Source organism: Quercus robur, chromosome 11, assembly GCF_932294415.1.
Source record: "Quercus robur chromosome 11, dhQueRobu3.1, whole genome shotgun sequence".
Classification (NCBI taxonomy): Eukaryota; Viridiplantae; Streptophyta; class Magnoliopsida; order Fagales; family Fagaceae; genus Quercus; species Quercus robur.
The window spans coordinates 36,755,212-36,770,605 of record NC_065544.1 but is presented as its reverse complement, the minus strand read 5'-3'; the positions used below and the strand labels follow the sequence as shown (position 1 = coordinate 36,770,605).

The 15,394-nt window shown below is 34.1% G+C and overlaps 2 protein-coding genes and 1 pseudogene across 7 annotated transcripts in view; 2 read left to right on the top strand and 1 right to left on the bottom strand.

Moving 5' to 3' along the window:
• The window catches only part of LOC126706801 (uncharacterized), a 56,413-nt gene extending 41,284 nt beyond the window's left edge, over positions 1 to 15,129 (top strand). The window contains exons 2-6 of one of the 5 annotated variants that reach the window (XM_050406359.1): positions 12,064 to 12,150; positions 12,273 to 12,331; positions 12,744 to 12,793; positions 14,498 to 14,646; positions 14,738 to 15,129. In XM_050406359.1, the coding sequence (XP_050262316.1) occupies positions 12,131 to 12,150; positions 12,273 to 12,331; positions 12,744 to 12,793; positions 14,498 to 14,646; positions 14,738 to 14,942 (483 nt within the window). In that variant the 5' untranslated portion in view covers positions 12,064 to 12,130 and the 3' untranslated portion in view covers positions 14,943 to 15,129. The remainder of the gene's footprint in view (positions 1 to 12,063; positions 12,151 to 12,272; positions 12,332 to 12,743; positions 12,794 to 14,497; positions 14,647 to 14,737) is intronic. The other 4 variants (XM_050406358.1, XM_050406351.1, XM_050406354.1 and 1 more) reach the window with 4 other exon arrangements.
• On the top strand, positions 1,649 to 8,611 carry LOC126706795 (sodium/proton antiporter 1-like). 2 transcript variants are annotated; one of them, XM_050406343.1, is made up of 9 exons: positions 1,649 to 1,899; positions 2,412 to 2,540; positions 3,807 to 3,983; positions 4,687 to 4,793; positions 5,862 to 5,982; positions 6,404 to 6,465; positions 7,127 to 7,429; positions 7,661 to 7,955; positions 8,040 to 8,611. In XM_050406343.1, the coding sequence occupies exons 1-9, from the start codon at positions 1,879 to 1,881 to the stop codon at positions 8,157 to 8,159; spliced, it is 1,335 nt and encodes a 444-aa protein (XP_050262300.1). In that variant the 5' UTR covers positions 1,649 to 1,878; the 3' UTR covers positions 8,160 to 8,611. The 2 variants fall into 2 exon arrangements, with proteins under 2 accessions (XP_050262300.1, XP_050262301.1); XM_050406344.1 differs by lacking the exons at positions 1,649 to 1,899; positions 2,412 to 2,540 and adding an exon at positions 3,509 to 3,605.
• On the bottom strand, positions 8,902 to 10,190 carry LOC126706798 (D-3-phosphoglycerate dehydrogenase 1, chloroplastic-like; annotated as a pseudogene).
• Positions 15,130 to 15,394: the final 265 nt, after the last annotated feature.

Genomic DNA, 15,394 nt, shown 5'->3' with positions numbered 1-15,394 from the left:
CTATAAATGAAGCTGACTTGCCTGGAGTGCATAATTACGGTTATTTAAGCAGGCATATTTAGTTCTTTTACCATGTAATCTTCTAGTTGAAGAAAGGTTCATTTTATACATGTCTTTAAGTTCAGTTCTCTTCCCATCTGTTATTCTATATATTGGTATTTGGATTAATAATCAATGATATACTTGTGATATTTTGTCAGTCCTTTCAAGAAAAGGAATCTGCATGCGCATGTTCTTTTTATGAGCGCAACCATCTGCTTTTCAAGTGTGAATTAACCAGGTAAAGCTAAACGCCTCCTAAGCTGGAAAATGTTTTGCAATGGATGTTATCTTCTTGTACACCAATACTAGCAGTTCATTCATAACTTTAACATTGGAATAATGTGCATGCAGCTGATCTTAATAAATACTCCTTAAGATAGATCAATTCCCAACTGATTACAGCAACTATCTCGATCAGGCAAAAAAAAAGATTGTACTAAACATTCTCAATTGGATAATGATCCAACCAGTGGTTATAATTTATCATATAATATTTGCATATAAGAGTTGTTTCACTACAAAGTACCACTGCTGCTTGAGATATCAGAATTTAAATTTGAAATACATGTTTGCCGGCCTGCTTAGGAGAATTCTCCACTAATGCTCCAATTAGGTTGGGTTTTCACAAAAACTCTTATATTTTTAGTACTTATCACATTTGGTTCTAGTGATTAAACCCAGGTCAAACTTAATTGGTATAATTTTCCACGTCTTAGTTGTTGTAAGAGGCATTAGGGAAGAGATCATATCATGTAGTTTTGTTAGAAATGTTGTTGGATAACCAATCAAGACCTTCATATAGTCCTTGGCCAGAGGTGGCAAAAAATTGTCGGTTTAAATAAATTTTGGGTTGAGTTAGGATTTGAGAATTTAAAATTAAGGGACTTGAAAAATAATTACTAGTATAAATTTGTGGGCCTTAGGGAGTTTGCTCAAACAAAAATATTGAGATATTACAGTAGATTTGAAATGACACCTTATTTTTAGTTTATTAATATCATTTCATAAATTTCATCAATAGAAAAGACATGTCATTTTATATCTCTATTCAAGTAAATTTAAATTAAAGATTGAAATTTAAATTATTCTCTCTAAATTTCTTAGTCCAAATGAGTAATAGGTGATTTTTTAAGATTTTTACAGGTAGGTGGATGATTTAGGAATCAGGATATTGTAAATGTAAAAATATCCATATCAAGTGCATGCCAAAAAGTAATCATAATTATACAACGGTTGTGCCGTCGCACTTGGATATTTTTCTTGTTACAATTTTTCACACATATAAGTCCAAATAACGATGTGGGGTTAAACGAAAACTTCTATTGTCTTTTGCGTGGCAGACATGTAGAGTGGGGTAGAGTGTTTTCAATTGACTCAACAATAAAATGTGAAACGCACGTAATAACGTACAAAGATAAAACAAAATACAAGATATGGAGCAAAAGGCCAAAGATAAAATACATGACTTAAACAAAGAAACAATCAAGCCAGAAATTTCGTATAATTCGTATATATATGACTTATATACGAATTATAGCTTCCTTTTTCACTCTTTAACCCCCCACATTCTCTTTTTCCATTTCCTCTCATCGTTGTCTTTCCACATTCATCTTTTTGATCAAGCATTCAATAATTGGGCTGAAACGTGATCCAAACGCAAAGAAGAAACTTCATCCTTCAAGACTCAAGAGGCTTCTTTCTAAGCTTATTTAAAGGAGTCTTTCCCATAATACAAGATGTGGTGTTTCCTAGCATCCAATTCTCTATATGAACCCATCAAAAAAAAAAAAAAAAATTCTCTATATGAAAAAAATCCTTTTGTAACTAAACTATCCAATGTTCCGAATTTTTTCAATTGTAAGTAGTAACTCTTTTCATTTGTAATAGCTCCATATGCCACTTTTTTTCATCTATCCAAGTGTAATAACTCTCTAATATCGATACATGTTTGTAAGTTTTTGAGAATTATTTCATGAGAATCATCACAATTTACGATTTGTTGAGACACATTTGGTATTTATGTTTAAACAATAATTTTCAGTTTTTTTAAAAATACGTATGGGTGAAAATGTGTGTGGAAATATGTGTATTATTGTTTAAAAACTGAAAACATGTGTTTAAACACATGTACCAAACAAGCCGTTTCTAATTTATTGAAAGATAGTTTCAATTTATGTTGTTTGCTTTTGATGATTATTTTTCATTAACAAATTAAAACATTAATTGACTTTTGGTGGAGGTGGAAATTCAACACTAAATTTCTTGTGCTAAATTATTATTAAATTACTTTAGTTACTAAATTGTTTTTTTTTTTTTTTTTTGAGAAACTATTATAACGTTGGTTGTTTTGATCGTGCCTTGTGATATAGGATGTTGCGATGGCATTGATATTTGGAATAGGATATGCAGGCATCATTTTTGAAGAATCTTTAGCTTTCAATAAAAGTGGAGTAGGATTACTGATGGCCGTGAGCTTATGGGCAGTGCGCAGCATTGGGGTAAGATTCTTTCTCACTACTTGAAATTAATGACATATTATCTAGCCAAGACCCGTTGATGATTCCTTCTATGATATGAGTTTTGCTGGCAAGGAAGGCTTCATATATCCAAGTAGGCATTTATGGGCTGTTTTCTGTTGATATATCCTTTTCTAATGTTGAGTTCCTCGGCATAGTAATGTAAATTCAACAATGCTATAGACATAACAATATTACAAATTTCACTACTTGTGAAGGTGACAGATTGTAATTAGTGCAACATTACTTTCACTGGGACCACCATTAACATCGGTTTAATTGATGAGTTTGTTACTTTGTTTGGCGTTGAGATTAAGACATCAAAGTTGCTTATGGGACTGACTAATTCTTCTGCCAGATGTTGATAATATATGATTACTTATGATATGAAATGAGATCAAACTTTTGAACACTTCTGTTAATTTTTAGCTTTAGATATGACAGGTGCTGAATTGAATTCCCCCCCCCCCCCCCCCTTCCCTAAAACAGTAAATTCAAAGTGTTGCTCTTTTGTGAGTTTATAGTGGTTTTTTTCTTTTTTTAATCTAGTTTACACTCAGATGACCCTGAAGGCATTTTGGACCTTTTATTTATTTATTTATTTTTAAATGTAATAGAGATTAGGGTAACGCTTCCTTAAAGTCAAGTATTATTTCTACCCTTACCAGTCAAATTCAAATCATTTAAGAATATCTATACATTGATGCTACTTTGGGAAATCTAATTCATAAGTATTTTTCATTCAGACCAACCTTGCTAGCTGGATGCATTGGCTAGGCCCTATACCAGTTCTATTTCTTCTTCTTTCTTAGTTACTTTGTGTGTATCGGGACCATCTCGTCTATGTTCCATTCATAGACATGTATAAAAAACAATTTTTAGTATTATTGTTTATCTCTAGATAGAATAATTATATGGAAAAATGGAATCCCCACCCCCCCAAAAAAACAACAGCCCCCCATGAGCAAGAGAGATGAGGATATTTATGTCTGACGATTCTTATAAACTTTTTATATGTTTGGTATTGTGAAATAATAGTTTTTTCTCGTAAGTTTCATCTGAAATAAACTTATTGTATGTTTTTAGTGCAATCTACTTTCTTTATCCTTTTATACAAACTTCAAGGTCTTGATGCCTCTTACTACAATGATGTGGCTATATCTGTTAAAAACGTATTGGTTGCAATGTGGGGGTTTTTTTTTTTTTTTCTAATCTTAATTACTTTGTGTGGGTGTTTGACTTGTGTAGGCTCCTTCAACTGATATAGCTGTTTCAGAGCTAACGAATGCATCTGCAGAAGTCGGTGAAATAGTATTTTTCTTGCTTGGTGCAATGACCATTGTGGAGATAATTGATGCTCATCAAGGTTTTAATCTGGTTACCAACAATATAACCACCCGAAAGCCGCGGACACTCCTCTGGGCAGTGAGTGCTCTATTTTTGCTGACATAACCATCTTAACTAATGTTGAAGTTTTAATATATCAAATTTAATCTTGACATCTAAACTACATTTTTTTCCCTATGGTCCAAGGTTTTGATCACTCATAGTATTGGTATTTGGTTTGGTGGTCAACAAAAGCCTTGGAAAATTACAAAAAGAAAGGATAGATTGATAAAAACCTTGGGCAAACCAAGCTGTCTGTTCACTTTAGTCCAAACTTCAGTTTCTATTGTACATCAATCGAATAACTTGGATTAGTTGGTATATAGGGGTAGGTTATCCACGTCCCTTAGCGAACATTGCTTGTCAGCATCATCCACGTCCCTTAGCGAACATTGCTTGTCAGCATCATTCCTTGATGCTGAAGTGTTTCCCCTGCTGATTCATCAAAAAATGGAATTGCTATTCTTCTCTTTAAGTTAAATGATACACAGAAATTATTAGCTAATTTTCTATCATAATTATGATGCTTAGTCCCTCTTTCAGTAAGAAATTCCAAAATATTGAATTTTCTAATTTTAATTTTTATAGAAATTAGCTATAACTTGTCTTATTCCACCAATGCATTTCTCTGCAGGGACCTTAGTGGTCTATTTGATTCTAAATCTTCCTGTATCAGCCTTTTCCTTCTACACTTTATTTCCTTATCAGTTAATGAAGTTTGACACAGTCATGAAAATTGCAGATTGGTTTGGTGACTTTTTTCCTTAGTTCGGTCCTTGATAACCTGACGTGTACCATTGCCATGGTTTCTTTATTGAGGAAACTAGTACCTCCATCAGAATTTCGCAAGTACGAGCTGACTATTACTCTATTTTATCTCATGTGATTTAAATCTTCATGAGTTTTGCATTTCATTAGTCTCTTATCATGTATTGAATTTCAACAGTTCATTCAAATAAAAATATTAACTACAGTATTACAAGTTTGAGTTCTGCTGTACAATCCTCAAAACTATATGAAATGAGGGTATTTAACTTAGAGCTCTGGTTCTCAAATGTAGCTTTTTCATAATTATTTTCTTGAGAATGCATTTCAGGAATATATGTTAATGGTGGATCTCTTAATTCAGTGCATTTCCAAGGGGGGGGGGCTGTTTTGTTTGTGTATTTTACTTATAGTATCAGAAAGCGTGGAGGCTTAAACCAGGAAATTTAGCTTTGATACCATATTAACCAAATAGTTACTCTAAAAGCATAAAATGATGGGCATGGGCATGATTTATATATGGTTATGCTCCAACACTCTTAATACTTACTAAAGTACAAGATGGTTATCATGAAGATTGTGGAGTTAGCTGTCACATCAGCAACGAAGACAAAGAATTAAAGATCCTATTCTCGATCTTTGTCTACTAGGGGTTCTCTAATATGATAGATAGGTTTTCTATTTGTCACTGCATATTCCGACCATGTACTTACCTTATCTGAGCCACAATCTTAGAAGACATGACTGGTAGAAGGCTTTTTGAAAGTAAATACTTATGAAATGTATATCATCTTTTTATTTCTTTCCAGAATCAAGCACAATAAAATGTGCAAAACTTCAGAGAATTTAATGCCTTCATAGTCATGAACCTTATCTTAACTAAAAATGTTAAAGGGGATGCTGTTGAAGTGCAGATAACGATATCATAACAGGATAATTGGGTTTCTCAGACACTCTTATCTGCTGCCATGTCCAAATAGCTTGACTATAATAGCTTTAAGGAGATCTCTGCTACATTGAAACTGGCTGTGTGCTTGCTATCTTATCTCTTCTCGAAAACTTTAGATCAAGTCTTTGCTAATCATATTTTTCTTTTTCAATTATTGATTTTATTGAAAAATCTCCATTTTCTGATTCAGATTTAATTGACAGGCTTCTGGGAGCTGTTGTTGTGATAGCAGCAAATGCAGGTGGTGCATGGACTCCCATAGGTGATGTTACCACTACTATGCTGTGGATACACGGTCAGATATCAACTTTGCAGACAATGAAGGTCTTTTTCATTATACTGTCTTGATACAATACATTTCATGATGCTGTTGCATATTTAATCCAATGAGATCCAACCAAAACATCTGCATTAGCTGACTGTCTTCCCCTAATGTCACTAAAACGGAATAGAATATAAAACGTGTCAATCACTTCACTCATAAAATCTACTCTGCAATGATGAAATTTTAAACACCTTTGTATATATATGGGGAAGGAAACCTGTTTATAATTAGTGATAAGAAAAGCTTATAAAGCATTTGGTTAAAATTTGGCACTCCCCGGCTGTGGCTCTTTCAATGCCAGATCCTTAAATCACTTGAGATATACTTGTTCAATTGCAGTGACTGGGAATGTTTAATTACAGAAGCACAGTGCTGAAATTAAATAAAGAGTTCCCATTATAGCATTTTCTTTTGTTACAGGACTTATTTGTACCTTCAGCTGTTTCTCTAGCTGTCCCACTGGCTCTTATGTCCCTGACTAGGTACTCTTCTTGCTATGGTTGTTAAAATCTAGATTTAAATTGTAAAACCTTATGATTTTATAATCCCAACTCCATCAAACAATCCGAAACGCTTTAAAAAACACCATGTTGTAGTATCTGGTGGAATAATAACCATGCCTTAGTCCCAAACCATGGTGGAATCTAGATTTAAATTGTAAAAAATCTATATTTTAATTAAGATCTTATGTATTTTTCAATTTAATAGAAAACATCATCTTGTGAACTGTGATTTATGTGCTTATCTAAAATATTGATATTGTTAATAAGAATATGCTTACATATTACTCTATATACATTGTATCAAATTTTAATTGCAAGGATGCAAGGATTTGAACCTTAACAAATTATCTATAACTTGTAAACAAAAAGTTTTACCTTTTGAGCTACATTCCAAACTATTCTACTTCTTGAATTTGTTAATATAAGACGATAATTTTTTATAGTTATTAAACATAGTGTGTCAAATCTTACAATTCCCCAATCCAATCTTGTAGACCATTCAGTGATCTTAGGATCTAGGTTTAAACAGTCTTGCTTCTTGTATTGTCAAAGCAAAGCCAGTGAATTTTAGTTTAGAAAGGCTAGGTTTAAGTTTTTGGTTTAAGGATGATGCGATATGAGTTTCTCTTCTTCCGTCCAGTGAAGTTAATGGAAAGGGACAGGACTCTTCCAATGTTATGGCATCCGAACAGATGGCTCCCCAAGGACTGCTTGTTTTTTTTGTAGGTATTGGAGCTTTGATTTTTGTTCCAGTGTTCAAGGCCCTAACCGGTTTGCCTCCTTTTATGGGTATCCTGCTTGGACTTGGCGTTCTTTGGATTCTAACTGATGCTATCCACTATGGTGAATCTGAAAAACAGAAGTTAAAAGTGCCACAAGCTTTATCACGGATTGACACTCAAGCAGTTCTTTTCTTCCTTGGAATACTTTTGTCCGTTAGCAGGTGAATACAGAACACATTTTGAACTTCTGTGTTTCATGTACTCTTATGCTACATAATATATTTTTAGATATGGTAGCTGTATTTATGTGTCTCTGGAAGAATTATAATCAAGATATTTATGATATATTAATCTGATTTCCTAAAAAACATACTTGGATACATATACACGTGAGATATGCTAAGTTATTACTTCTGCATTATAACAAACTTGTTTTTTTTTTCTTCCCCTAGCCTTGAGGCTGCAGGGATTCTTCGGGAATTGGCGAATTTCCTTGACGCTCACATTCCTAGTAATGAAATGATTGCCTGTGTAATAGGAGTCGTATCAGCAATTATAGATAATGTTCCACTGGTTGCAGCAACGATGGGGATGTATGACCTCACCTCCTTCCCCCAGGATTCTCAGTTTTGGCAGTTGATTGCATATTGTGCTAGCACTGGTGGATCCATGTTAGTTATTGGCTCGGCAGCTGGAGTAGCATTCATGGGAATGGAAAAGGTGGACTTCTTTTGGTACTTACGGAAGGTATGGACTGCTGTGTAGTGACATTTTTATTGACTAAACTTTTATTTTTCTTTTTAGTAAAAGAAGTCATTCTTCTTTGTGCAGGTGAGTGGTTTTGCTTTTGCAGGTTATGTTGCTGGTATTGCTGCCTATCTAGCGATACATAATCTCCCCATCTCCCTATCTACAACTGTAGCTCAGGTTCCTTTCCTTTCTGGTTCATAAACTATAGAGAGCTTTTTCTTGGATGTTTCCCAGGCTTCAAACAAGGCAGTGAAGAAATGTTGCAATTCACATTAGTCTAGTGAAGATTGAGAGCACCTGGTTGTTCGGAATGTGGACATGGTTTTTTGAGATATAGAAAGTCAAAGGAAGACCAGAGGAAAAGATAGGTTGAGATTATTTTGACCACAGGTCAGTCAGATTCACAATATGATGAATTCAGTGCGAAATGTAATAATATGCTTTATATCCAACGAGTCTTACTTTCAAGGTTAGAATGATTGGGGTAATATCAATGTTTCAGTTTCCACTCCTTTATAACAATAGACAATTGCGAAGTACACATCTTTGAATATAGTGATGTATTTGCAAGGAGTTTAACTTGACTTTCTTTTAAGATGTATTTTTGAAGAAGTAGAGAAAATTAAATATAGTTAGATAGCTTGCATTTCAAATGATTAAATTTATCATATTCCAATAGCTTAAACTTTTGAAACAATCGGTAATTTAACATAATATCAGAGCATGAGATCCTGAGTTTGATCCTTATTTCTTCTACTCTACCTCTTATTTAAAATCTCACATGTTGGGCCTCGCCTATTAAAAAGAAAAAACTCATCAATCAGTCATCATGGTTGAATACTTAAATCTCTCAATGCGAAAACAAATGTAAAATTTTCCTGGAAAATGACTGCAACAAATGTAAATTTTTCATGGAAAACGACTGCAGCACTACACCAAGACAGAACCAAACATTAAGTAATACAATTACAACTGGGCAGATTAAAATAGAAAATTGAATTTGGGAACATGGCAACTCAATGCAGTACAAACTTTTCATCGCAAAGCTAATTTATTATTCTTCCTTTCCATCAAGATACAACAACACTCATAGAAACTATCAAAATTGGCACTAGGATGCGGTTATGACTAATACCAACCATCCAAAAAGGAAAAAGAAAGATGTTGTAATTGTGATCCACACTACAACTTGAGAAAAACAAACTCTTCAATGGCCGAAACTTCACCAATCTTCTTCAAAGCTTCCTTGCTTGGTTGGTCATCCACACCAATTGCCGTTACAGCTTGCTTTCTGGGGGCAATCCTTCCCACACTCATAAAGCTGACATTCACATTCTCCTCACCCAAAATGCTCCCAGTTGTTCCAATCGTACCTGGCTGATCGACCTGTCTGCAGAGTATAATACTACCTTCCAATCTGACATCAACTTCAAAAGATCCTATCCTTGTCAGATGGGGAATCCCATCCTTCACCCGTCCCTCGACCTTAATCTCCCCAGACTCTGATATTGCAGAGGCAAATCAAATGGGCTCTCAGGTGAACCATCTAGAACAATTCTCTCCTCCGATATCCTCAGACCTCTCAGCTTAGCAGTAAAATCAGCATTAACCAAATTCACAAACACACTGGAAATGGGCTCAATGATACCCTTGGTGATCATGGCACGAAGAAGCCTGGTGTCAAGATCATCAGGAGCTCTAGCAGAAGCATACGTCACTTTAACAGTTTTCACACCACTTCCTCCTGCTACTAATTGCACAGCAAGTCTCCCCAGCTTCTCAGCAAGTACAACATATGGCTTCAGCTCCGATAACACCTGAACATAGAAATGGAATGACATCAACTTATTGTCTGCTGCTGGTGGCTCCTTTGTGAAAACATCAAGTGCAGCCCCTAAAACAAAGAGACCATGTCATTGACTTTCTTCAACCGTAAGATATATGTGAATCAAGTATGAGAATGTAAGAACCTGAGCAACAATTCCAGCATCTAGTGCATCTTCATCAATTACTCCTCCACGAGCAACACTGACAATTCGAACTCCTTTCTTCATCTTTGCAAAAGTATCATCATTGAGAATTTTTGATGTAGTAGGTGTAAGAGGCATGTGTAGAGCACGATCGAAACTCACAAGCTCCACACCTATTGCACGAGCACGATCTGCCGGGGCATATGGATCGTGTGCAATCACATGCATTCCAAGCCCCTTAATTGATTCACATGCAATCATGTAGCTTGCCAGCTTGGGTATTTGTCAATGAGGTTTTTAAAATAGAGATAAAGAAATACAATCATGCCTTTCTTTTCCTTTTTCTCTTAAGTTTGGAAGACTCTGGATTTTTTTTTTCCACAGTGATGGTTACCAATTCCTATAGATAACCATAAGTCCATAAGGCCCATTAAACATCCTTTGGGTTTGAGTTTAATGGCCGAGTGCATTACGTCCATGGAAATAATAGTGATTTTAATGATTCAGTGTGAGTGTGTTTGTGTATATATATTTTATCCTCACTATGTTTGTTTAATCCATATAATCATTGTTAAAATTAGAGATATGCTGATGTTTTGATCCTACCCACTTTGAGATGTACATATATATTCTTGATTGACGTTTTGATCTGTAGCTGATATTTCTGCCATAATTGTTAAAATTATGCTATAAACTCTGTTGATTATAAATTTTTGCTGGAGCATACTCTTAACAGTTTTGACTTCCAAAGAATGGCCAAGTGCTGCCTGTCGATTATAAATTTGAAGATATTGTTTAATGATGAAATGATATAACCATTAATAAATTACAAATATCAGAGTGTGAAGATTAAAAAGGTGCAGTGATATCTAGGCTTCCAAAATTTGCTTAAAATTTTGCAGGTCAAGGATTCTGTTATAAAGAAAACAAACTTATCCCTATCCTAGCTACCTTGACTAAGTTCAACAAGAAGTATCATATTATTTTTTTTCTTCATCTTGGATTTGTTCAAGGAGAACGAACACGTTCTGGCCATTTTGGATGTAGAGTGTCTATTTTTCAATATGAAATTTTACTGAATTACATCCCCACAGTATGAAAGAATATAGAACCCAAACAAGTTTCTCAAAATTTAAACTCTACGTGAAGAACAATCCATTCAAGCCTTCAAGATGAAAAAATGGGGAAATCTTATACAAAAAATAAATCCAAATGCTTTAGAACCACGTGATCAATTATAAATAGCAAAAACAGAGGGAAATAAAAATAAATAAATAAATAAAAAACCGAGGTTGGTCTATATCCAATCTTCGAGCACTGGTACACTCTTGCTCCATCCATATCCCTTCCAAAGTGAACAGTAACAAATTCTAACTTTGATTGAAGAATGACATAAGATTTATTATCAAGCAAGACTTGTGAATAAATTTTTGGTTATAAGATTTATTGACGAGCTGAAGCTGGCATTAACTTAAAACCCTTTAAAACCTAGAAAATAATGTAACAAATAAACCAAATATTTTAAACTATTGATGAATAGACCGAGAAACAAAAATGTAAAGGTTTTTTTTTTTTCTTTTTTCTTTTTTCTTTTCTGTATGTTGCTACAACTTTGTTTTCTCTTCCCCAGAATGATACAAGTAAACCATTATGCATATGACATATATATGTAGAATTACTATAATATGAAAAAAAAAATTCTGGCAATTTGGTCCACATATACGAGCAACTTTCTGTTTGTTTGAGAGAGCACCACCAGGCCTAGTTGCTTGAGTGGTACCCAATACCTTGTGTCCGCTAACTCGGGGGTTCGATCCCCCGCAATAACAAATTACCTAGCAAAAAAAAAAAAAAAAAGAGAGCAAGTTTATTATCTTTTTGTTAGGAGTAATTCAATCAAGATTTTTCCCACATCTATGATATGGGTTAAGATAGTGTCTATATTGTAGTAAAAAAAAAAAATTAAATATACCATACTTAAAAGTATTTGTTATTTTTTATATATTACAACCCTTAACATGTTTTTATATATTCCCACGCACCGCACGGGTCTACTGCTAGTAGCTATAAAACCCAAATCCTCTGTTTTCTTTGCTCCGCCTCTCTTTCCTCTCCTACTCACTCAGTTTCATCAGCCAAGCCCAAAACCTCTAATCTGCGGGTTTCAACTTTTGATTCGCTGGAAGCTCCAAACCTTTAGTGATGGGCAAGTCACGCTCACGGCAAGACTATCATTATCATATTGGCAAACTTTTTTTTTTTATTCAATTCATGCCTGGTTCATCATCAGAACCAAAAAATATATATATAATATTTGATTTTCTACTTATGAATAATTATGCAGACAGGAATCGACGTCTAAAGCAGACCTTAAATTCGAGAAGAAACGCCAGTTTTATACAAGTAAGTTTCTTTCTTTTTTTGTTTTTAATGAATTGGTCCAAGTATGACAATTTTTACAGTTGCTCCTACAAAAGATTCAGACGCATTTAGATTATTTATGCAAATTCTGAATACCCATTTCAGTATTTGGAAATTTATGGGGTTTTAATGCTCTTTTAGATATGCATCACCAGCATGGAGTAATAGTATTTCTAGAACATTTGATGTTTTCCCACATTGTTAGTTCCTGTTTAGTGTTCATTTGTTACATCTTTTGGTCATGTGGAATCTTTTTTATCCTCTATAGTTTGATAATTTTTGGTCCCATAAGGATTGATTGTAAATAGTTTTTTTTTTTTTTTTTTTTTTTTTTTATTAAGGATAAAAAGAAATCATCATTATTGATTTTCATTCGTGCTTTAATAATATGCAGAGGTTAAAGATACTGTTGCTGCCCTGAGTGCCCAGAAGGCTATTGGCAAGGTGAGATTGTTAAATTAACATTCGCGTTGTTTATTGTTATACACTTGCCAGAGTTAATTTTTGGTGCTGTTGGTGGGTAGTTTGAACTGTGTTTACTTGCTTATTGGCAGTTTGGTTATTGCATTGGTTAGTATGTTGTTAAGATTATATCATTTTTTTTTTTTTGGTCACCAGCAAGAAAGTTCCAGTCAGGACTTGCATTGCCAAGTTGTAAAGTTTGTCTTCCTTTTGATGGACTGAATTTCAGCTCCTTTACACATGTTGTTTGCCTATCTATTTCAAGATAGATTTAATTTAAGTAAATCTTGCACTTGCAAGAAAATATAGCATTGATTTTGGGTTAATCTTTTAGAGTTGAGACATTACCTCCAAAAGGGAATTTTGTACATAAAAGTTAAAAGAGTGTTGGAGTTTCCATACTTTTTTAAGTGATTTAGAAAATGAATTGGCATAAATTTGTGGTACTTGTAAAATAAATTTTACAATATTTAGCAAAATGCAACCTTTTCCAAACTGCAAGGATGTAGACAAATTTTAATCAAGTGGTATGCAGGATCCACAAATACATTTTGTGGCTGCTAGTGTCGTGCAACTCTGTTCTATAATGGTATGGCAAGTTAAGGGAGTAGCATTGAAAAATGACACATGATGCCATGTATAGATAGAGCCAGATTGTTCAACTTACATGTAAAGGTGAGTACCTTCAATCAACCTCTAGGATGCAAGATACAAAATTGAGTATTTTATTCACTACTTAATTTGGGTTAGTGACAAAGGTTTACAGAATGTGGTTCGATTGGGATCAACATTTTGAGTTTGAGGGAGTGATGTAGGTTCAAGCAGGATAACCACTGGATGATGCTACTTGAACCCCATGAGTTGAGGTCAGGCTTTGACCTTTATGAGGGTGTGTCTACGGCCCCTTTATTGTTTAGGCCCTTAAAGCATTGGTTCCTCTGTAGATAGGTGCTACTATGGTCAGGCTCATGTAGGGTCTTCCATAGAGCAGTCAATCCTTCCCTTTTTAACCTAGCTAGAATTAAGTGAGAAATGTGAAAGGTGGACAATTGAACAGAATCTTGAACCTTCATCTCTTAAATGTCAAAAAGATAAGTTAATATGAGCCTGGATCAAAGATTTTTGGAGTGAAAACTGTATTGCAGCAAAATTATGACTGGGGGATTTCAGATATGATAAATTGTTAATTCGCCCAAATTCTCATGATTCTTTTTTAATTAAAAAGGACCCATTGGAGTCCATAAATCTTACCAAAGCCTTGTAAACCTCAGTATTTTCTCATTCCATTCTTCTTGAGTTTGTTGTCCATCCTAAGGACTTTGCATGGGGACATGGTTCTAAATTCTAATCTCCAAAACAAGGAATGTTTAAGCCTTAAAAAGAACTATTATTCAATACGGACCAATTGTTTTAATGATGATGTTAGGACTCTATTGTGTTCCACAAGTACCAGATCGTTTGTTACAAATGTGTATTAAAACTGTATACCTCTATTTACCAATATATGAAGAAAAAAAATGTATACCTTTATTTGATATCTGAATCTAAGGTGATGCCTTTCTTTTGTTCCGTTTAAACCTTTTGAACTAATATGTTGTGGCAAATGTTTGATAACACTTGTAAAACTTATTTTTGAGTAATATTCATAATCTTTATTATGTTAAATATCTATTTATGTTCTGCCAGAAGAAGAAACTTAGAAGCCGACAGAAGAAATTGAAAGTATATGATCTCTCGACCCTCTCAGATTTCCTTCCTGATTTGAAGACCCCACGGCAACCAACTCCTCCTAGAGATGAGTTGAAGCCAAATTGTAAATCTATGAAAAAGTTAATGTGAGCATATGAATTCCATGATTTACTTCCTGTTGCAAGCTCTTTCCTTGTGATATCTGTCTCAATGTAATATCGGGTTCATTTTCATCAGCTTGAAGGAAGGAAAACAGCTGAGTATAGTTCTTAATCATCCTGCTTTCCAGTTGGATCCTTTGGCTGCCATTCATCAACACCTGCAGAGCACACAACCTGTTATAGATGAGAAACCAAAGAAAAAGAAGAATAAAAATGGAGGGAGGAAGAAAAAAGCTAAGAAATCTAAGGCTTCAGATGGACCTCAATCTATGGTTATGTGAAATAAACTTTTGTCAATCTACTTCTATAAGCCATATTTGTTCAGATCTGATCCTGAATCATTCCAATACTTACATTTTGAATACGAAATATGTTCACCTGGTTAACAACCCTATCTGGGTTTATTTTGTTTCAATTTCCGAGAGATGCTCTTAGTCCGATCAATGTAATTTTTTCTCCCTTTGATAATTAGCTTTATCAATCTGCTTCTATAATCCATATTTGTTCGTATCTGATCCTGAAACATTCCTATGCTTACGTCTTGAATACGAAATATGTTCACCTGGTTAACAAGTCCATGTGGATTTGTTTCTTTTCTATTTTCTAGAACTTGATCTAAAAAAGGATTTTCTTTCAATTATAGATTTCCGTGATTATTCATTTTTTGGAAGGATGAAGTATAAAGCTGTATATTCACTTAACTCAATCTATATTTGAGTCCTACAAGCTAAAA